Genomic DNA, 24323 nt, shown 5'->3' with positions numbered 1-24323 from the left:
ACCATAAAACCACTTTAGTCGTCGATAATACACTGTTTTCTAAGTCTTCGAGACACACAAGAACCAATTACGTTTGTTGTTATTGACATCCAGCCTGTTTCTGAGGTTGGAATGGCATACTACCATACTACTCATACTATGTCTCCCATAGAAACATATGGCAGATGTAGTAAGAGTAGTATGGGTAGTACGCCATTCCGAACTCAGCCTGTGCCCTATTTGATTTGGGAGGTGCATACTCAGTTTTAACAATGATTTGAGTGGAGGGGGGCCTGGGTAGCTCAGTGAGTAAAGACGCTGACTACCACCCCTGGAGTTGCGAGTTCGAAGTGCGAGTTCGAGTGTGAGGGCATGCTGAGTGACTCCAGCCAGGTCTCCTAAGCAACCAAATTGGCTCGGTTGCTAGGGAGGGTAGAGTCACATGGGGTAACCTCCTCATGGTTGCTATAATGTGGTTCGCTCTCTGTGGGGTGCGTGGTGAGTTGTGCATGGATGTTGCAGATAATGGCATCAAGCCTATTTCTCCGTGGTAATGCGCTCAACAAGCCACATGATAAGATGCGCGGATTGACGGTCTCAGACGTGGAGGCAACTGAGATTCGTCCACCGCCACCCGGATTGAGGCGAGTCACTACGCCACCACGAAGACTTAGAGCATATTAGAGGGCATTCCAAATTGGGGAGAAAAGGGGAGACAAAAAAACTATTATTTGAGTGGAAATCTTAAATTCAAGTTTGTTCATCACATAAATCAATCATATGACCTAAGAAGACTTGGAATATAGTACAAAATGTCATATCAACTTTTTTTGTTCTTTTTGGAGCTTGACAGCCCAGAGTCACAATTCATTTTCATTGTATAGCAAAAACATGTGTGACAATTCTTCAAATTTCTCCTTTTTTGTTCCACAGAAGAAAAAGTCACATTGTGACATAAGGGTGAGTAAATAATTACAGATTGTTTTTTTTGTTTTGTTTTTTTGCTTTAAGATAGATGCAGCACTTGATTAGGATTTATCTACAGTAAATTTGAAACATTCAGCATGCTCTAAAAATTTTATATTTAGTTTTTAGACATGCAGTCTAACGTTTATGCAGAAATGTTATTTATGGTCATATTCTGAAGAGATTAGACAAATAAATAATATTGTAAGAATGCTTAAAATATGAACTGCTTTAATAAAGAAGTGCATTATTTTTTTCTTGATCAAAAATGTTATGTTCTGTAGATCCTATTTTGAATTAGCTATTTCTGGGGTTACAATAACCACACTTTTTCAAGAAAAGGAATTCCAACATGTCATATACTTACAGAACAACTTTAATTTTGTAAAAGAGCATAAATGACTAAAACGCATAAGTGACAAATCGTAGCAGCTTTACTGACTAGCGCTTCCACTCTTCATTAATGAGATTCGTATAATTCGTTTAATAATTCTTTAAGACGTTTCGCCACTGTTAAAGAAAAGTAATGTTACAGCGTTAATCAGGGGAGCTAGAAGACATTTTTGGTACTAGACTAGTTTACATATTTTTAATTGAATTGAAACATATTTCCTAAATTATAAATTACAAATACAAATGATGAATTTGAATTTATATTGCGGAAAACGTATGTAAGTTTCTTTGAATAACATTAAATTATGTGGATTTATTCTACCGCCTGAAATCATGTGACTCAACCCGGAAGCGAGTTCAGAGTGGAAATTCTTGTCTTTCCTCATTAAGAGCTTCTTGCCTCTGCTCCCAAGTCCGCTTAGCTTTAGAAAATTGTGCTCTAAGGTTTTTGTCGTTACCATCGGATAGTTCTGGCGGGATATCGCCCTGTATCTTAGGCCATATTTAATCGAAGAGTGTCAGCATATGGGAGTTATGTAGGTATTTTGTTGACAAGTAAATTGAACTTCAAAGGAAGCTCGGCTAACCTGTTAGCTTACCACTATTAACAGACGTGTTGTGCGTGGAATTCAAATTCCTTCCGTTTAAACACTCAGTTGACCAGTCTGTGCCAGCTATGACTTCCAACCCAGAGTAAATGTTATTAGATTAAGAAATATGTGGTGTTTATGGTTATAACGCGTGAGTTAGCAGGTTTAGCTAGTTTGATTGGGTTGCCAGTGGAGATGCGAGAGGCCTGAGTTACATCTGCGGTACAAACTGCGTATAAAACAGACTTTAACAGCCTGGCATGCTCATCTGATTTTACAGATGAGCATGCTCTGATTCATTAGTGGATTGCATGTTTGTGGACTTGTGAAATGATAGGAGCAGAGGCAGCCGTGCTCATTACCATCTTTACAAAATTCAGCATATATAGGAGAGTTTTGTAGTGATATCTAAAAATCAGTCCCGAATTTGAGAACCAGGACCATCATCAGGATTTGCTGATGTTGTGCGATCGGCCTGCTCATCTGGATCTGCGCACATTGCTGTCTGCCTGACCTAAATTGGTCTTTCTCTGTATCAAGTTACTGTACTGTGACCACCATGTCCGACAACCAGGGAAATCTAAACAACAACGTCCCACTGAATAACAACATTAATGGAGGGCCGAACCGGATCCGGAATCCTGCGATGAATCAGAACCCGCTGATCAACGTGCGGGACAGACTTTTTCACGCATTATTCTTTAAGATGGCAGTCACATATGCCAGACTGTTTCCACCATCATTCAGAAGAATATTTGAGTTCCTGGTTCTATTAAAGGTAATATTTTTCTCGTGTCATTCTTCTGATTTTTTTAAACGTGTGTTGATCCATCACAGAAAACCCTACAACACTCTCAGTTTGACCTTAAGATGATGTGTGTGTTAATGCATGCATATCTGGTCTGTTCTGTTACGGGTGTCATGGTTATTAAACATGAGCATGGATGCTGGTCATCATCAGCATCATGTATTTGGCAACAATCCTCCCGTCAATCACTTTAGGTCTTGCCAATCAAGATTCCTTGTCTTATGGGGCAATGTCTTGGTTTATAAAACGACTGTCAAGGATACCTAATGTTGAGTGAAGCTCAAGTTATTGACTAAGCCGAACTCTGCTTAAGAAATAGAAAAGGAGTGGTCCATTTATTTCATATACCATTCTAGTTGTGGGACTGCAATATCTAATTCTGTAAAATATCTACAACCCCAATTCCGAAAAAGTTGGGACAGTATGAAAAATGCTAATAAAAACAAAAAAGTGATTTGTATATTATATTCACCCTTTGCTATATTGAAAGCACTACAACTACACATAATATGATGTTTTACCTTGTGAATTTAATTAATTATTATTTTTATTGTTTTTAAATGTACAGTCATTTCAAATCAGATGATTGCAACATGCTCCAAAAAAGTTGGGAAAGTCGAGTGTTTACCACTGTGAAACATAATTTCTTCTAATAACACTTAAGAATTTGGGCTCTGAAGACACAAGTTTGTTAAGTTTAGAAAGTGGAATCCCCCCCCCCCCCATTCATCCGTTATACAGGTCTATAGCTGCACAATTGTACAGGGTCTTCGTTGCCATCTAATCTGCTTCATAATGCGCCACACATTCTCAATTGGAGATGGTCAGAACTGCAGGCAGGCCAATCTAGCACCCACACTCTCTGCTTACACAGCCATACACTTGTAATCCGGGCAGTATGTGGTTTGAAGTTGTCCTGCAGGAAAATGCAGGGACGTCCTTGGGAAAAGACGGTGCTGGATGGCAGTATATGTTGCTCCAAAATTGGTACATATCTGTCAGCATTAATGGTGCCCTCACAGATGTGCGCATTACCCATGCCATGGGCACTGACACACCCCTGGCCCATACAGACACTGGCTTTTGGACCTGACACTGATAACAATGTGGATGGTCCTTTTCCTCTTTGGCCTGGAGAACACAACGGCTGTGTTTCTCAAAAACTATATGAAATGTGGACTCGTTGGACCGCAGTTCCACTGTTCTACTTTCCATCTAAAATGAGATTAAGCCCAGAGAAGTCGGCAGTGCTTCTGAACAGTGTTGATGTATGGCTTCTGCTTTGCGTAGCAAAGTCTTCACTTGCATCTGTGGATGCAGTGGCGAGTGGTGTTGACTAACAAAGGTTACTAAAGTAGTCCAAAACCCATGTTCATGATATCCACTACAGATGAATGATGTTTTTTAAGACAGTGACGTCTGAGGGATTGGAGATCACGTGCATTCAGAAGTGGTTTTCATCTTGCCCTTTACTCACATGAGATTTGACCATATTCCTTGAATCTTTTAACAATATTGTGCACTTTAGAGGGTGAAATGCCCAAACTCCTTCCAATTTGTCTTTAGGGAACATTGTTCTCAAAGTGCTGGATTATTTGCTGAAGCACCTTTTGGCAAAGTGACAAGTCTCGAATGATCCTTGCTCTTGAAGGACTAGGCTGTTTTTGGAGGCTCCTTATATACTATGACATGATTCCCTCACATATTTAACATCTCCTGTTTCACATCACCTTATTTCAACTCGTCAAATATGTTATTAGTCTTAAATTGACCCGTCTCAACTTTTTTGGAGCGTGTTGCAATCATCTGTTTTGAAATTACTGTACATCTAAAAAGAAATTCATAAGGAAAAATATCATATAATGTGTAGTTGTAGTGCTTTCAATATAGCAAAGGGTGAAAATAATTTACAAATCACTCCTTTTTGTTTTTATTAGCATTTTCATACTGTCCAAACTTTTTCGGAATAGTGGTTGTATAATTGGTTTGCACAGTTTTGTTTTTATTCAGTTTTGTGTCATGTGATCTGTTTGGCAGGCCTTGTTTATGCTTTTCATCCTGGCCTACATCCACATCGCCTTCTCACGTTCACCCATCAACTGCCTGGAGCATGTGCGGGAGAAATGGCCCCGTGACGGAATCCTGCGTGTGGAGATCCAGCGCAACTCCAGTCGAGCACCCATCTTCCTGCAGTTCTACGAAACGGAGGGAATCCAGGGACTGGTGAAGGAACAGGAAGAGGATGGAAATGTAGCCAGACAGCCAGTTATTCAGACAGATATTGAAGAGGAGGAGGAGATAACCATGGACATGTTCGACAACAGCACAGTACGGGTCAGTTTATTACACAGGAAGTTGAAAACAAGGATTGACATCTGGGCATTAAAGGAATAGTTCAAAATTATACTTCTGTCATTATTTACTCAACAACATATACCATGTTTTCTGACAGACATGGCCACTATGAACTAGTGTTTCCTGCAGAATTCCCATGCCATATTAATATATATATATATATATATATATATATATATATATATATATATATATATATATAAAACATTTTTTTTTATATAAAGTTAACCTTTTAAGCTCGGATGCTACACAGAAAAAATAATTATCAAAATATTAATAACTACAGTCTTGACCAACAAAAAATAGGTATCGTTTTAAAGCTTCTTTACAGTGCATGTAGGCATTATGACCAAAACTGAACAAGTGCTTTGAAATCAGAAATTTGAAATCAAAAGTGTTCCGTTTTGATAATTTATTAATAATTTTGCACTGTACATATTATTGTAATCGGTAAAAACTTCAAACTGATCAAATAGCCATGTGTCATATTTCGTTGGAAAGCTCGCAAAGAACAGAATACAACCAGCGTACTTGTTTTACTTGCAGAATATAGCGAGTAGTAGCTCAGTACATGTCTTTGTCATACATGTTACATGTAAATAGGTGTTGCTTGTAATCCACGTTTTCACTTATAACTTCAAATAAATAGAACATAAAATGTCACATATAATTACTTAGAGGAGGGGATTCCTTTTTCGCACGAGCCCACACAAAGTAATCAGATGCATAGATCATCTGGCTAAAAAACTGTTAGCTTTCCTGTATCAGATGACTTAATCAGAAATGATGTAGTACGTTGTCTAGCATCATGGAATGCTAAACAAATCGTATTAGGATTCAGATCGCTGCGACCAGAGTTGGAAGTCATCCAAATATGGGCAGAGAGGATTGTTCACTCTTATTATATATGGCCACCAGGAGATAGCGCCAAGTACACAGACTCAGTGATTGCTCAAATGATCCAGAATGGAACTGAATTAGATCTCGTTACTCATGCCTGCATGCTTTGGAGAGAGAGCGTACCTTTAGTAGGTATGTGCTGAACGACTAATTTCACTGACGTTTAAATAGAAATTTTAAATCGACTAGTCTCAAAAGAAACCAACCTTCAGAAAACAGTCAAAAACAATTTTTATGCAACCCATTTAAAACACTTGATCTATTCCAAATCCGAAGCTAAATTCCACTGAAAAAGGGCATTTATCTGTGACGTGCTCTCCTTGCATTATGATCATTGTACATTAAATATAGAACATGACATGCATTCACATTATTCAACATTAGCGATAGGCATATTTATTGGAAATAATTGAATGAATATTGCAGGACCAATAGAGCAACCCAGCCTGTTCTAAACGGAATTCACCACATAAAATTTACTTAACATATTAAAAGAGTCAGTACATTGTTGAAAATAATTAACAGGTAGGCTAAGCCAAATCTACGAGAGAAAAAGTATGCATTGAAAAGTTGCTCGTATTTCACGACGTGCAGTTGTGCATTAGACATTGATCTAATATAACAGCTGTTCGGTAAAGAAGGTTAAACAATAACAGTTACAATGTAAAAAAAAAAAAAAGTTGCCATAGGATAGAAAAAATAGGCCTGTGATGTAGCCTACAATAAACCTAATGTATTCTAAACATGACGTGTTTATTCTACAGAACAAAAGATAATTTAACCGTTAAGCAGTCGGCACCTCGTTGAAAATAATGTCATTTTCTAGGCTACTTGGAAGCATAACATTTTTTGATGAGCAAAATTAACACGTTAACATGTTCAGGTGAAAGACGGGACTTGACTCACCTGAGGCGGCTGTCCTGCACTTGAAAAAGCCTGCACAGCGGAAAAATAACGTACAAGCATGCACAGATTTAAAGAAGACTCAAATGTGAAAACATCCATAGGGACTTTCAAAAGTTTAGAAATCCGATTCCCGCACCACCACCGAAGTGATTAACTCAGCTTTGCTGAGTTTACTTTTCTAGCGAGAGGACATTTTCCTGAGGTGAAATGAAACTTTGTATCTGCTCCAGATATTCTCTTTTTGAAATATTTATATTATGAATTCTATTTAAAATGTTACATTAATATGACAGTAATTTAAGTGCAGCCTCTGTTAAAAATATAAAGCCAAATTTAAATGTGTAAAAATGATGATCTGTTTAATTGGGGAAGAATTAACCGACTAGTAATTCCAGTGTCGACTAGCAGCATCAGAACCGTTTAGTCGACTGGTCTCGCACATCCCTAACCTTTAGTCATTGTTGTATTTGCATGTGTAATTACTTCTTATGTACATTTATTATGTTTTATTTTTTGGAGAGGACACTTTGAATCCTTTTTGTACACAAGGTATAACATTGGGATAACATTGCTTTGTCGTATCAACACACAACTGGAAACAAAACAAGTTTTTCGGAGCTACCTTATTTGCACCCAAAAATATATCATGTCAAATCAGAAATATAAGAAAAATGATTTTTTTCAGCTGTTTCTTAGGCTGAGAGACTCATAATATATCATAATGAATATCATTAAAAACACTGAAAAGTTTTCTTTAAAATTATACCAAACAATTGACCCTCTTTTTTTTTTTGTTTTTTTTTTTGTAGCCTTTCATTTTGGGCATGCAATGAAACAAATCTTTAAAAACACATTAATATATATTAATAATATATATATATTATTAATAAGAAACTATGTTGCTTATTACAAAAGTAACTGTTTCAAAATGTATTTTTAAAGCACATTGTCATATGAACAACAAGTATAATGACTGATTTAAGCTTCACAAACCTTAAAGTACACAAAACAGTTCTTAATTCATTTCAAGTCAGTGATGACTGAAAGTAAAGACTCACAGTTCAGTGAGTCTGATGTTAATTCAGTAACCTCTCTGAATGATTTAGTGAGTTCATTCAGTGAAGACTGATTCAAACTGATAACTCTGAAGTTGGTGAGTTGTTTGTAGTGATTCATTAAAGAAGCGGTTCATAAGAGTAATTGTTTTGTGAATCGGGCTACACTAGTCACATTGTACAGTATGTTTGTTCTGAATGTAACACAACAAAATGACTATTTCATGGTACACACTCTTTATCTTATAACATTAAATTCAGACTGCAAACTCACAACTCGGCTAAAACATATTTTTTGCCGTGTCACTGCTGTATAATGGTGCAGGAAACACTGCTAAGAACTGTAGGATGGAAAAGAGGTGTGTGAAGATTCTTTAAAAAAATGTGACCAAGGGGGACCACATTGACAAGTGTTTTAATTTTTGGGTGAGCTATTCCTTTAAAATGTACCCTCCCTGTACAGATCTTTCTTAGTCATAGTGCTTCGCTCTCTCACACCCATGCAGTTTGAGCTGGACATTGAGCCACGTCTGAATCCATCGATGAATGGCGGTGTTCCGGGTGCTAGCCTGAATGAATCGCAGGATCTCTCCTACAGCCAAGCCCCCTCTAAAGGTATGCAGCCGCTGAGGGAGACTGTCTCCGAGATTGAGATGCTAACTCGAGCAGGTAAACATCTAAAAAATGCCCCAACCCGTAGCCATCTGATTCACTCCTCCTATTCCTCCTCTGTGAATTCATTCTCTCTCCTTCCTCTATCCAGTGCAGCCCTTCTCACTTCCCTTGGTCAGATTTTCTTTGTTCCCATTCTTTTTTTAATATCCAACCCTTTCCAAAGGTGACGTCTGCTACATCACATGGCTTCAGAATCAATCATCTTGGTCTGATATTAGATAAAATGACTTTGAAGCACATTTAGTGTACATTTCTACTCTTATTTACATACCCCTTGCAGAATCTGCAACATGTTTATCATGTAACCTTTTATGATATTTGTACTTGTCCTTGGTTTGTCCTGGCAGTTAAGATGACCACTGTTCTTGACAAAAAACCTCTGCAACCCGACCCGGACATGACGGGACCCGAGAAACCGTCGGGGTTTCATGACGGGTTCGGGTCAGTTATTCAAGTAGGACTTCGGGCACCCACGCTTTCGCTCACAGACATGCACGTACTGATGAGTTAGGGGCCGTTCACACCGAACGTGTTTTTGCATGCATCTGCTCTGTTTTACCATTGTTTCCTTATATAAACACATGCGGGACTAATGTCTTTTACTGTTGCATCGCGTCTCGCTGTTTCTTCAGTGTCTTGCGCAGGACCGGCACATTTTTAGACACTGTGCCAAGTTAAAAAGAATGTAATTTTTCTAAATGTTTGTCGAGACACCTGCATTCTATTTCATTTGTTGTGCTACATCTAGATTGTTTTTAGCGCAGGTGCCACAAAGATTCAACGTTCTGAACAAGTTCAAGATGCAAAGAGGTGACTGTTACATTGTTTAACATTATTCCAGATTGTTCTGCACCAAGCAGAGTTTCAGCGCTTGATAAACGGTCTGCTCTAGTGTACTGAGGGGCTGCTGTGCCTTGTTAAAACTGTGTGAGTTTACAGTTAAAACACTGTTACGAATGTTGCCTATGATGCTAACATAAAATACAGCCTATTGCAGCAGTACTTGCTAGGAGAAGAAATTAAAAATACAGTGAGCGATTCGTGTTTGTGCTTCTAATCACTGCTGCTTATCAAATCAATACATCAACCGATAAAGAATATTTTTTTAGATGAATTATTGAATTATATGTGAAGAAAGCAGAGTAAAATGAAATATTATGGTGTAGTGTGAAACTAATATATGTCTGGGGGCATGGATACTATTTTTCAGATGCAATGACATTAGCTAATCAGAACAGTGGGTGTTTACTTTCACAAATATTTAACCATTTTTGTGCAAAAAACTTTGATAACATTATAAGCTAACCTCAAGGAACATAATAATAATAATAAAAAGAAAATGTAAAAATCATTTCATGTCCCCTTTAAAGAGAATATCACGAGTCCAATACAAATTGAGCTCAATCGACAGCATTTGTGGCATAATGTTGATTATCACCATAAAAAAAGAAAAAAAAAAAGTCATGTCTCTAAAAATAGTAAAAATCAAGATTACAGTGAGGCACTTACAATGGATGTGAATGGGTTTGAAGGCTGAAATGTGAGGCTTTTCATTTTATAAAAACACATACATAAATTCTTCTGTTAAAACGTGTGTATTATTTGAGCTGTAAAGTTATTTAAATCATCATTTTGCATTTGTTGAGACCTATTGTAGACTAGTAGAACATGATATTGAGATCCTATTAAGTGACAAAAAGAAATGGATGAGATATGACAATTTGTCAAGAGATGAAAGAAGTGCTCTACATGATCTACAATCTGATAAAACAATTATAATTAAGCCAGCCGATAAAGGAGGCGCAATTGTCATTCAGAATATTGCTGACTATGTAAAGGAATGTGAAAGACAACTTTCAGATTTGGATTTTTACGGAAAATTACCAGGTGATCCGACTATGTTATTTAAAGATCAGATTCATTAAATTCTTGATTCACTCTTTCAATCTGGTGAGATTACTAAAAGGAACTTGATTCTCCTCCTGGCCGTCCAATAGTAGCAGGGATTGGCTCATTAACATCTTCAGTATCTACCTTTGTCGACTTTTTTATTAGACCATTTTGCAAAAAAAATGCCATCTTTTCTAAAGGGCACTAGCCATATGCTGTCTTTTATTGATTCAGTCAATCCTGTCCCTAATGATATTCTACTTGTATACATGGACTGAACATCAAAAGATACAAGTATACCACATAAGGAAGGCATTAAGTCCATGACTAATATGAATCAAAACGTAATGTTGATTCAGCTGCCTCTAATGAGTGTATTAACACCTTAACTGAAATTGTACTTTCTCACAATTATTTTATTTTTCAGAATGATTTCTTTATCCAACAAAGGGATGTGGCCATGGGGAGTGCATTTGCACCCTCTTTTGCAAACTTATATGTGGGTTTTTTGAAGAAAAGTTAATCTATTCACAGCATGATTTTAATGCTAATGTGTTGATTTGGAAGTGATATTTGGATGATTGCTGTGTTGAAGTGTTGAACAGCTTGACTCTTTCCACCAATACTTAAATAATTACTCTGAATATTTGAATTTTACCATGGATGTTGATCAGAACCAGATCAGTTTTCTAGATTTATGGATTGTAAAAGAAGGAAATTGGCCCCATTCTCTTCCATTGTGAGTGCCGTACTATAACCTCAATTTATTTTTTATTTTTTTTAAGAAAAGGACATATGAGTCATATATAATAATCCATTATTATTATACATATACTAAATCCATTTTTATGGTAATCTCAATATTATGCCACAAATGCTGTCGATTGATCTTAACTTATATTGCACCCTGCATGTTTCTTTTAGAACCAAATTTGTGTAAATGTTTGAGCAGGATAATTTGGGTAATTTCATTCATTATCTTGTCTTGTGTAATATACATAAATATCTGTTTTGCTGGGCAGTATTAAATAAATAAGAAAATAATATTTCTACAATTGCTAATTTTTCAAAAATGCTAAAATTTTTACAGATTCTGTAAGGTGTATGTAAACTTAAAAGCAAAACTTTATATTGGAATCCAAATTCATGCCGTTCCCAAACCCCATGTAATACTCGGATTCAGATATGTTAGCTGGGTGAGCTCTGTGACATGGTAAACTGTGCATTTGCCAGTACAGTGTTTTACAGTGTCACATCCTATGGTTTAAAAAAACAAAGAATTGATGGTGTTCACTCTTCTAGGCCTTGCATGTGTGCTGGAACTCTCTGAGAGGCCTGCTGTACATTCCTGTGGGTTTAAGCCTGTGGATTTTCTTCCTTTTATATTCTTTGTTTTAAAATATCAGGAAAAGAGCCTATAATTTGTTGTGTAATATATCATATACAGTATATCATATGATACATCATATACTTCATATATCATCCTCCAAATTATAATACAAATTTTAGGGATGAATTCTCAGAACTGCTTTCTGATTTGGTTTTAAAATATGATGAGATGATTATTTTCATTTTCATGTAGACAGGGCTGATGATCCTGTGGTTAACCATTTTTAAACATCACACAGTCTTTTAAATTGAAGCAGCATGTATCTGATCCAATGCATAATTGAGGTCACAGTTAGATCTTGTGTTTACTCTTGGATTAGTTCTGAGTAATTTGAAAATAAAGGACACTTTTATTTCAGATCATAAAAGCATTCTTTTTGACATTGTATTAACTACAGAGAAGAGGAAGACAAGTTGCTCCTATTAATCTCGTACTGTAACTCCAGAAATTCCTTTTTTTTTTTTTTTTTTAGCTTATTTTGATAACTGGGCTCACAATTCCAGCGCAACTGATAAGTTAAAATATTTCAATTATTTAGTTTAGTCATCAGTTATCCGTATTACAATGTGTGGAACAATTGGGTTGTAGGAAGATTTTGTTGGATTCTTTCTCACCTGTTTAAAAGCAGGATCTTTATAATATCAGTTGAAACCATCTAGTTGCCATACAGATGTTGTTCCTTTAAGACTTTTCAAGGAAGGTATTGGGACTTTAGGCCCTTCTTTGATGTCTATGCAAAATAGCTTGCTTGTGTCAGGATGTGTTCTAGAGGAGTTAAAGACTGTGATAGTTCAACCGCTTCTGAAGAATCCCTCATTAGATCCTTTGGTTGCAAATAACTACAGACAAATCTCAGAATTCTTTCATCTAAAAAATAACAGAGAAAGCAGTTGCTAAGCAACTATTAAAGGTAGTGAAGGATAACAATATTTTTGAGAAATTTCAGTCAGGTTTTAGAGAAAACCACATTACAGAAACTGCCCTTCTTAGGGTGACAAATGACTTACCGATGGCAGAGGAAGCCGGAGAGAGCTCCATTTTAGTGTTGCTTGATTTAGCTGCAGCGTTTGATACAGTTGATCATTCAGTATTAATCGAAACATTGAAGAGATGGGTGGGAATATCTGGGGCGGCTTTAGACTGGTTTGTTTCCTACTTGATGAATTGGAAATTTGTTGTCTGTTGGAGATAATTTGTCATCCTTTTCTTAAGTTAATTGTGGTGTTCCGCAAGGATCCCTGTTAGGGCCAATTTTGTTTTCACTATATATGGTGCCGCTTGATTCTGTGAATCGTAAATACAACATAAATTTTCATTGCTATGCAGACGACCTGCAGTTGTATTTGTTGTTGAATCCCAATGATCTTACTAATTTAAATGTTCTTCAAGCATGTATAGGATTTATAAAATATTGGATGGCATGCAATTTTCTTCAGTTCAAAACTGATAAAACAGAGGTTGTTACAATCGGTTATGATTCTAAAAAGAGTTAGATTGTGTCAGCACTTAGACAGGTGGTCCCAAATAAACAGCAGATGGTAAAACGTTTGGGAGTCTATTTTGATAATAATCAAAATTTTGAATATTATGCCCAGCAGTTAGTTCAGTCATGTTTTTATCAGTTAAGGAACATTTCAAAGGTTAGACATGTCTTGAGTTTCAAGGATACAGAGAAGCTTATACATGATTTTATTTCATCTCGCCTTTATTATTGTAATGCCCTGTTTTCAGTTTTAAATCAACACACTTTAGCACGGCTACAACCAGTGCAAAATGCTGCAGCTAGACTTTTGACACGAACTAGGTCTTTTAATCCGATTACTCCAGTTTTAGTTTCTTTGCATTGGCTACAAATCCACTTTATGGTTATTACATATTACACACAGGCATTACATGGGTTGGCGGCAAAATAAAAAAAAAAAAGAACTTTTAAGACCTTATGAAACAGACCTCTTAGATCTTGTTACGAGCTGTTGGCTGTTTCAAGATCTAGATACAAATCTAAAGGTGATAGAGCATTTGTAGTGAAGGCCCCACAATTATGGAACAGCCTGCCCTGGGATATTAGATCTGCTGAATCTGTGTCTGTTTTTAAGTCTTGTTTAAAAACTGATTTGTATAGACTGGCTTTTATTACTATGTGAATTTGTTGTGTTTTACTGTGTGTGTTTTTGATTTTGTGTTTTGTGAAGCACTTTGTGCTTAATCCTTAAAATGTGCTATAAAAATAAAATTAGTATTAAAAATGATCATAACCAAACCACACAGCCTAGACTGCTTTGAGGTTCTTCAGGCTGTCCAATAGGGTGTTGATGTTCTGATACTTGAGAGATTTACTTTCTCAATAAAATTGCACTTTGTAAATATGGTGCTTTCAATTACTCATCTCAAATATTAGGCCTACAAGTTACTTGGTGGAGAAGGTTGGATAGACTGTTTGAAATTAGGGATGTGCTTTTTGGTCATTTTGACTGCCCAAATACTAATATATTAGCAGGGGTTGGATGGGAGGTGATGGTCAAGTTCAGGTTTATAGGTCTGCTGTATTTATAGTTTTTTTTATTATTGTTGGTAAATATGTGTCAAATGGAGTATATGTGTCTTTTTACATTGTGCCACGTCTCAGTGCTTTTCTCAGCATTTCGTACTATGTACGTTTGTACCATGCTTTCAGTTCCATTCCGTTCCATCAGTTGCGCTCGATCTAGCTGATGTTGAACACAAGAACATATCCTGTGTGTGTGTCCCAATCATGTTGGGAGACACATTTTTCTGCCCCGGACTGAAAGTTACCATGTACTGTACAGTGTCCACGTGTAGTCGCTGTCTTAGCTCTAACCAAGGTACTGCCCAAAATACCACCGTAATGACATGATGACAATAATAATTAGGAACTTTTTTGAAGTTAAGGAAAAAATATTAAATATACAGGTTTAGTGGTATAAAGTGTGAATTTAATGAAACACTGTTAGCATTTATTGATACTTGTATATGTTTTTGTGTAGTGTGGCCACAAGAAGAGTATATCGTGGAATATTCTCTGGAGTACGGGTTCCTGCGGCTGTCTCAGGCCACACGTCAGCGGCTCAACATCCCAGTCATGGTGGTGACCCTGGGTGAGTACCTCACACCCTCCAGGAAAACCCCACAATGCTGTGTCATCATAACACAAGAAATACACATGAGATAAACTACTTATTCCTACTTAACTTTTTTAAGTAAATGCCTTTGTGGTGCATCAACAAAATCTTCACACGTCTTTTTGCCATATTCACCCTTATGACGTCACAAACTTGTATGACTTTTTTTTGTGGAAAACATATGAATATATTTTGATGGAGATACCAGGTGTTTTTGTAAATTAAGTCAATGAGGTTCAACAATTTCAAGCTTCAAAGAGGAAATAAAGGCTGCATAAAGGTAATCCATAAGACTCCAGTGGCTACGATTGGTCTTGGGTGAGAAACAGGCCAAAATTTAACTCCTTTTTCACTATAAATCTTGACATTGCAGTTTCCTAGGCGCAATCAGGATTTGAAGCTCGATTACACTTCCTCGCGCTTGACGCATGTGCAGAGCAAAAGGAAGTGTAACTATTCTTTTAATACTGCTGTATAGTAACCTGTCCGTGGGTTATCTGTAGACCCAATGAAGGATCAGTGCTTTGGAGATGGCTTCAGTCGCTTCCTCCTTGACGAATGCTTGGGTTATGACGACATCCTGATGTCCAGTGTGAAGGCTTTAGCAGAGAACGAAGAAAACAAAGGTGTGCTATTTCCTTAATGCTATGTCAGGACACATCTTAATGACATCACAACAGTAAATGTTTATGTTAGAGTATGGTTTGTTTGTATTCAGGGTTCCTGAGGAATGTGGTCTCAGGAGAGCACTACCGTTTTGTCAGTATGTGGATGGCCCGTACCTCCTACCTGGCAGCCTTTGTAATCATGGTTATATTTGTAAGTGTTTTCACTCTGCTGTAGTAGCCTTTTGTTGTAGAGAGTTTATTAGTAATGGATCATTTGATCCATTCAAGTACTGAAAGCTGAAGAAAGCCTATAAATACGTCAAGTTTCGTAAATACGTCAACAAATCAAATTTAAGCACCCATCAAAATAATTTGACTCTGACCTCTCTCTCTCTCTCTCTCTCTCTCTCTCTCTCTCTCTCTCTCTCTCTCTCTCTCAGACTCTGTCCGTGTCCATGCTGCTACGGTACTCGCATCACCAGATTTTTGTCTTTATAGGTGAGTTCATGGAAGCCTCTTATGCTCTCCGACTTTATCTTCACTACTTCAATAACATACACGATCTGTCTATAACACACTAAATGTCTCACAGTGTCCAGCGTCTCACATTAATGGAATTTTCCTCTGATTTCCTCTGTGCTCAGTGGATCTTCTCCAGATGCTGGAGATGAATATGACTATAGCTTTCCCTGCCGCCCCACTCCTCACTGTCATCCTGGCTCTCGTGGGTAAGTAAAACTCAACATTGGGATTCTGAAGTGCTTTTGAAATTCTGCTTTCATGTCTGTTTGTGTCTCTATTTGAATCATGTTGCAGTCTGATTTGTTACCCTGTAGAGGTGAATCTCAGAGTACCTTTTATAATCTGAATTATGGATAGCTCCTCTCTAAAATCGGAGTACAAAAGGATTTATTTTTTCATAATCTTATATTTTGGCTTTAGTCGTCATTGTTTTGCTGTGTATTTTTGTTTGAGTTTTTTTCCTTTTTTCCTCCTCTGGACATTTAAATGTGAAAAAGAGAGATGAAATTGCAATTAATATGAGGTATATAATTGCCAGCTGATTAGGGGTGTAATGATTCATCAATCTGGATTGATGCGTCAATCAAATCACCAACTATACAATGTATCGATTGAACGTTTTTTTTTAAGATGCACCTCTTTTTTTTTTTTATTCGCTTGACAGCCACATCCATATACATTTCTGTCAGGAGATGCAGCAACATAATGATATTCATCTTGCTTTATAAGCGCTAAATATGCTTCTCATGTGGGACATGGATTTGCACGGAGTGGCTGAAGCCTGAAGTTGCGCTGTGCTCTATCCGTGCACACGCGTCAACAGGGCTGCGAGCTCCGATGACAAAATAGTGAGCGGCTTACATGCGCGATTTAAATCGGGCTTCCCTCAATATTGTTGCGCATGCAACACGTTTGAATTGTACATGAGAATTTTCTATTTTAAAGTGCCATGGAGCGATTCAACCAATTCAAATGGCTAAACAGCCACGATATTCTGAACAGTGCTGACGAGGGTAAGAGAAACACCTGCTCTGCCCCAACATCAGTTACAAGACTTTTCACATCTACACATAAACATTCTTACTAACATTTATCACAGTAAACTGTAACAAAATCTTTAAGAACAACTGTGGAAGTTGTAGCCAAGAAAAAGCACGGATAGCACATTATCTCCTGTCGGAAACAAGTTGTGGGTATGTACGAATTTTGGATTGAAAGACTTGCTTGATTGTTGTAGAGATGACAAATTGTCACTGTAGTGTTTACCTCATTCCACAAGGCAATGAGCTGTCATAAAACTATTTATAATCTTATAAAACTGAAGTACCTTATTTTTTTGTCGATATCCCAATCTGGATACTGGATTTGCACTTATATTTCTTAAAATATTCAAATGATAATTTGGTTGCATTTGTGAGATAATAAAGGTTTCTAAATCGTATCGCGGCAGACTTTGAGATAAAAAATCGATATTCGATTAAGAGATTCGATATAAGATCTGATGATACTTGCAATTTACACCCCTACAGTTGATTGAGGTTATAATGACTTCACATACCACATGTTTTACAGGGTTTGCACAATTTCAGGGAGTTGAACATTTCTAAAGTGAATGTATATTTCTCTAGATATGATCAAATCTAAAATGCTCCATAGGCTAGAAACCACTCTGTGGAAAAGTTATGGAAATTCATTGGTCTAAAAGCTTGGGAATCCAGGTTTTATGAATCACAGTCAATATCAAAGGCTCGGTTTATGGCTTATGACTTCTTTTCAATCCTTTCTGTAGGAATGGAGGCCATCATGTCTGAGTTTTTCAATGACACAACCACTGCCTTCTACATTATCCTCATTGTTTGGTTGGCTGACCAATATGATGCCATCTGCTGCCACACCAACACGAGCAAACGCCATTGGCTCAGGTATGTTTTCAGTCTTTTCCTGTGCTGCTCTTCAGTTTGTTCAAGTGAGCTGCCCACCTAGGCAGCATTTTAAAGCACCTTTTGCCCACTTTTGACATGTAGGATAATCTAAAAGTTAAGCAGTAATATTATGCTGCCTTCGAAGATACTTTGTTTTAGCCTGATTCTAAGCTAGCATCATATGTAATCTCAGAATGCATTGCAACTTCAGCAAAATGCTAACATCAAACTATTGAAATCAGTTGAGTGTTTTGTGTGCTTCATGTGAGGAGTGCTATTGTGAGTAGACAGCAAAGCAGCTCCCTAGCTGTTGGAACAAAGCGTTTTCCTTTTTTTGTTCCATGCCCCACTTTTTTGTTACTTTGTGTGATTGTCATTTTGGCCCTTTTTACATCTGGTATCAAGATGCGTTTCCGATGATCCAATCACAAGTGGTCACGCGAGAAGCATCAGTGTTTACTAGGGATGCGGCAAATTTTTTTGTTTTATGCCATTTTCGGCCAAAAAATTTCACTGCGTCAACTAGAAAACATTGATGCTTCTCGTCTAAAATGAAATTTTTGGCCAAAAGAGAAGATTGCCTGAAAATAAAAACACTCCCATGGTGAAAAAGCATTGTTTATGTTGCACTTTACAGAATGGATGCACCAAAATGAACATTTTTGGCAGATACCAATTTTAACAAAAAAACTATAGGGCGATACCGATATTTTGGCACTTACCTTATTTTGTCATCAGATCACTGTTTTTCTAAGAATGCATAAAAAATGTATGAAGAGGTACAAAAGCTTTTGTACTGTTCTAACAATAAATCATTTCCAATATACATAATTTTCAACATCTCAGTAGTCAATGTCTGCTGGTTTCAAAGCGTTTTGGATTCTTTCCCTCATCATGTAGCCTATAGGTAAGTGCCACTTTCACAACTGTGATGTCTGTTTATGGGGGTTTTTTCCACATTAATGTGAGAACAAGAAAGAATTAAATTTAAATATTACATGTTCTCAGGATTGCCAGCCCTTCTACATAGTGTGGCTATTATTATTTCTGGATTGTGCATTTGAATTAACAGAATTTTTACAAAGTATGTTACTGATTAAACAATAGTTTATAACCGATACGCTGATGGTTTTAATTTGGTCAATAATTGGCCGATAAATATAAGCAGGCAATACGTCACTGCATCCCTATTTTAAAGTCTACACCCCCAGTTAGTGCATTTAATAAAGAGCGTTTTACATTGCTCTATTGTGTGTGTCATGGTCGTTACTGTCAAGCTCCAATATAATATTAAGGAAGCATAAAAGCACCATTAAAGTAGTCTATATGAATAATGCATTATATTCAAAGTCTTTTGAAGCCATTCAGTAGTTTTGTGAATCGCAAAGGATGCGTTTAATAAGTAAATATATAGTCTGCATGCACATCGTGCTTCAGTGAATGAGCACTGCTCCGTTGTTGACACACACACATAGCATGCGCAGGGCTAATGATGGGCTCATGATGATGCTCTGCTTCCTGGAGGTTTCCACCAAAATAAAAGCCAGAGGCTTTTAAAGTTTAGAAATTATGACTGAAATTTTATTATTATTGAATAATATAACTATTATTTATTTATTTATTTTAATTTTCTCTCCTTTTCTCCCCAATTTGGAATACCCAATTCCCAATGTGCTGTAAGCCCTTGTGGTGGCGTAGTGACTCGCCTCAATCCGGTTGGCGGAGGACGAATCTCAGTTGCCTCCACATCTGAGACCGTCAGTCCTCGCATTTTATCACGTGGCTTGTTGAGTGTGTTACCGCGGAGACCTAGCGCATGTGGAGGCTTCACGCTATTCTCCACGGCATCCACGCACAACTCACCATGCGCCCCACCGAGAGCGAGAACCACATTATGGCGACCACAAGAAGGTTAACCCAACATGACTCTACCCACCTTAGCAACCGGGCCAATTGGTTGCTTAGGAAGCCTGACTGGAGTCACTCAGCACGCCCTGGATTGAACTTGCGACTCCAGGTGTGGTAGTCAGTGTTTTTACTTGCTGAGCTACCCAGGCCCCCACTTTAGTATTATTATTATTATTAACAATAATACTATATTACAAATTACAATAATATTTAGTAATGTGATATGCTATCACAACTAAAGTGAACACAAAAGAGATACACTCAAGTATCCATTCCACATTCCAGGTCCACATACAATGTAAAAAACAAACAAATATGACAATAGAACTGGCTTCATGTTCACTGAAGATTTTCACTGGAATCACTGTAAATTTCGCTGCTGCATTATACAGTAGAGTAGATAACAATGTAGGTGTTCTTAGTAGTCTACACATTTTTTTTCAAAGTCTACTCTATTTAATGATGACATGTGTAGTTATAGAAAAAGTGGTTTCGGTGCATTCCTAATAATATTTATAATTTGTTCAATTATTCCAAACAAAGTGTTATTTAAAATAATCATTTTCGTTTTGGTTTTCGGCACAGTGTTTCCAGAATATTCGATTTCGGCCAAGAATTTTCATTTTCGCGCATCACTGCCATTTATACCTGGTTGCTAAAATGTGTCTGGTGTGAACACTTGTGTTCGAATTTCAAGGGGAGGGTCTTTGATTTCATGACATCACTCACAACGTCAGTTTTTTACTGCATGATGCAAAACCACGTAAAAAGACAAATAAGGTGCAAAAAACATTATTGCATTAAAACAGACTTGTGTTGCCATATTCATGAGAAGGACCCCAGGTTCTCAAGCTATAGAAAAACAAATCTGACTTCACGTCGGCAGAAAAACGCTTCTGTGTTATGAGGAAAATAGTCATAAAAATAAAGAGAAAAAAACAAGCCAAGGTGAGAAATTATATGACATAATTTATTACATCATATAATAATATTTCTTTGTGAATGAAAATATATGTGGCAAATTGCAGTTTAGCTTTTTGCTTAACCCTCTGTTTTTGTTTTGAATTTTCAATTTTTTTTAAAATAATTTTTATTAGATGCCAATTCCATGACTGCTGCTTTCTCAATGGAAAAGTAGCTATAATGAACAAACATTTATTGTTCATTTTACTTGATTGTGTCATTATTACATCGCATAGTCTATCACGTTAGTGCAAAATAAACCCCAAGATGAGATGGCCAGATTGTTTTCCATTTGTCCGGTAAACTTTATAACTCCCAGACATGTTGGCCACCACCAAAATTTCTTTGTGGAAACTCTGGACGCGACATATCCAAAGCGAGATTCTTCAAAACCTCAAATGGAATGTGGGGTCGCATATGTTTTTGACTACTTCCATATGTGATTTCTGTGATCCGATCACAAAACTTTCCGGTATTTAGTGCTTAACACTTGTGATCGGATCACCCATAACACATCTTAATACAAGGTTTAAATGGGGTCTCTGTGGATATAATTTCTCAAAGGGATCTCTTGTGTTGCTTTTCAGATTCTTTTACCTGTATCACTTTGCCTTCTATGCATATCACTACCGCTTTAATGGTCAGTACAGCAGCCTGGCTCTGGTGACCTCTTGGCTCTTCATTCAGGTATCAGTAAGAGTCTTATTTGAACTTTTTTTTTTGTAAATGGTAAAGAATTTCATGACTCTAATGTTTTAATTGTTTGTAGTTTAAGAGCTTCTTTGTGTTTGTCTTCGGCAGCACTCAATGATCTATTTTTTCCACCACTACGAGCTGCCAGCCATCCTTCAGCAGATCCGGATCCAGGAGATGCTCCTTCAAAACCAGCAGGTGGGTCAAGGTAACCAGACAGCCCTGCAGGACAATCTCAACAACAATACTAGCACTGCAGCACCCGCTGGCCAGGCTAACGCAGCTGCTAACACTAATGGCCAGGATGGCCTAGCTGCTCATGACCAGCGTCAGCTTGAAACCCACAACGGCTTGGTAAACCCCAGTCTCCCCGTCGACCCATCCAGCTCCATCAGTGACCTTGACTGGATGGCCGAGATGGCCATTGGCCCAGAAGCTCTGGCCATTCCACATCTTGACAGCTCGCTCTTAGAGCCAGGAGGGATCCAGGAATTGCCAACGTCCAGCAAAGCTGCAGCGGAGCTGCAAAGTCTAATCACACCAGGAGAGAACCAGGGGAACATTAGCACAGCCAGCCCTTCTGCAGAAGATATGAAGTGCGCTCAGGGTCTGGGGCCCCCTGGTGGGGGAGGAGGGCTGATGGAGTCTGAAACGGATCCCTCTTCCTCCACAATGACCTCACACACAGACTGCAAAGTAGCAGACACGCATAATGGCACCACGGACTGGGACGGCAAGACCGAGAATGAAAACAAAAGCTTGCCAGACTCCCATTCTAACCTGGCTTGAGAGACGCACATGATCGCTCCCACTCAGAATGAATTAATTTATGCCTTTTGCTCTAGTCACCACCCCTCTATGTAAATTAATCCAGAAGGCATTATGAGGAAAAACTGTGATGGAGCATTATATAATTAAATCCTCAATCTCCGAAGGGAACGTGAGGAGGGTCGAAGCTGACTCAAGTAAATTCTTATTGAATTGTCAAATGATGCCATGTGTGAGGATGTGATCATTTGGAGAGTCTTTACATGTGATTGTTTTTGTTTTTTAGTGATTGAAACATTTTTTAATACAGGAAGTATTCAGCTTGCAAATGTGATGTATCGCTCAATTCTGGTACTTTTTGTGATTCCAAATGTGGGCGCTACAGGTATCAGTGGCCAGCACGGGAGACATTCATACTTTAGATCCAAATACACATCAGTGATCTGGCTTGTGCAAGCTTTATTTTGCCTTTATTTCCATTCCTCTAATGATAACATTAACTTGCTCTAATGGAAAATGCTGCCTACTTATAGTGGTGGAAATAAATTCAAATGAATTAATATGATGTTTAAGGGCTCACTATCTTCGTTCAGGTCTTGGACCCTAGTGAGCCACCAAAATGTTCTCTATGTAATTTGATATCCAGATTATGGCCTTCCAAGTATGATCTAAGATAGTAGTTGTTCATGGTCAGAGGGCATGCTTATTGGTGGCACTGCTATTGAAAAGAAGTGCACAAGGGGTGTTAGAACAGCTGGCAGCCAGTTTCAATATTATTATACCCAGAGAATTCTGCCACACGATACTTATTTAAAAATCTGTCCTGTTTAACAGAGGTCATTTCTTGTGGTTCTTCCTCATCAAGAGACATTTGTTCTCAAAGAGACTCTTAGTGGTTAGTTTAGACAGGTGTGTCATCTTTGCACAAATTCATCAGGAAGTCTTTGGCTTTAATTCAGGTCAAATCTGGCTTCAAGGGAGAGGGTGTGTGTAGGTATTGTCTTGTGCTTTTAAAACTGAATATTAACCCAGTATTTCCCTCTGAAGTACTTGGGGGTCAATAGCCTTACGAGATGCTTCAAAGCCAGCAAGTAAATTGTCATTGGATATAAAAGCAACTTAACTAAGGGTAAATGTGTTGTTTCTTTAACTGATATTATTTCTAATCAGCCTAACAATAAGATCCAGATTTCTTCAGATGTAAGCAGTGCAGGTCAGATGCGAGGAATTTTTTTCCATCTGTCTTGCAATGCTTCAAGGTCACTGATCCAGGAGATTCAGTTGTCTTTTCATATTCTGCTTTTGTATAAAGATTTCAACATGTAGGCAGCAATGTCAAGTTCAATATATTTCTGGTAGATTGGTTACAGTGGTTGCCCAATGACAACAGGTTTGTTGATCTCCATGACCATGTGTAAAAGAGACTACATTTACCTTCACTAAATGCTCCGTAAACCAGGAGATCAAATAACCATATCTGTTGTCGCATACAGTCTCTTTGACATATGACTGTGGTTGAAATAACACTATTGGGGAGAAGGGTGTTCTTTCAAAGGCTATGCAACAATATGGCAAGTTAAAGCCAGGCTCTGGATTTTTTTTTTTTTTTAATTGTGCAATATTTTGCGAGGTGCAGGTCTATCCAAGTCTGAAAGATTTTATGATCAGTTCCTCTTTTTTTTTTCTTCAATTTTTTTTCTGTCCTGTGCCTATTTGCCATTGTGAGAGGAAATGGACGATTGTAGTTTTTAGATCTAGTCATCTAGACAGAAACTGAAAAAAAGTATCTGAAAAAGATTTCGTCTCATTCAAATGTATTTAACTGTAACATTTAAAAAAAAAACTGCATAAAGAGACAAAATTAATTTCCACTCCTTTTTGTGGTTATTTTG

General features: G+C 37.5%; 1 protein-coding gene across 3 annotated transcripts; it reads left to right on the top strand.

Moving 5' to 3' along the window:
• The first annotated feature begins 1701 nt into the window (after positions 1-1701).
• On the top strand, positions 1702-24302 carry LOC127426559 (membralin-like). Of its 3 annotated transcripts, none has more exons than XM_051673443.1 (11): positions 1702-2706; positions 4774-5064; positions 8459-8621; positions 14913-15023; positions 15551-15673; positions 15766-15866; positions 16096-16153; positions 16300-16383; positions 17967-18099; positions 21558-21657; positions 21772-24302. In XM_051673443.1, the coding sequence occupies exons 1-11, from the start codon at positions 2488-2490 to the stop codon at positions 22450-22452; spliced, it is 2064 nt and encodes a 687-aa protein (XP_051529403.1). In that variant the 5' UTR covers positions 1702-2487; the 3' UTR covers positions 22453-24302. The 3 variants fall into 3 exon arrangements, with proteins under 3 accessions (XP_051529403.1, XP_051529404.1, XP_051529402.1); XM_051673444.1 differs by having other exon boundaries at positions 4774-5070; positions 8459-8567; XM_051673442.1 differs by having other exon boundaries at positions 4774-5070.
• The last annotated feature ends 21 nt before the right edge of the window (positions 24303-24323 follow it).

The sequence above is a fragment of the Myxocyprinus asiaticus genome, chromosome 35, assembly GCF_019703515.2.
Source record: "Myxocyprinus asiaticus isolate MX2 ecotype Aquarium Trade chromosome 35, UBuf_Myxa_2, whole genome shotgun sequence".
Lineage (NCBI taxonomy): Eukaryota > Metazoa > Chordata > Actinopteri > Cypriniformes > Catostomidae > Myxocyprinus > Myxocyprinus asiaticus.
This window is presented reverse-complemented; position numbering and strand designations above follow the sequence as displayed.

Bases quoted from the DNA above. Each gene is read 5' to 3' on its own strand.
- LOC127426559 (XM_051673442.1), top strand. From the start codon at position 2,488: ATGTCCGACAACCAGGGAAATCTAAACAACAACGTCCCACTGAATAAC. The intron at 2,707-4,773 runs GTAATATTTTTC...TCTGTTTGGCAG, and splicing joins AGTTCCTGGTTCTATTAAAG to GCCTTGTTTATGCTTTTCAT. The intron at 21,658-21,771 runs GTATCAGTAAGA...TGTCTTCGGCAG, and splicing joins CCTCTTGGCTCTTCATTCAG to CACTCAATGATCTATTTTTT.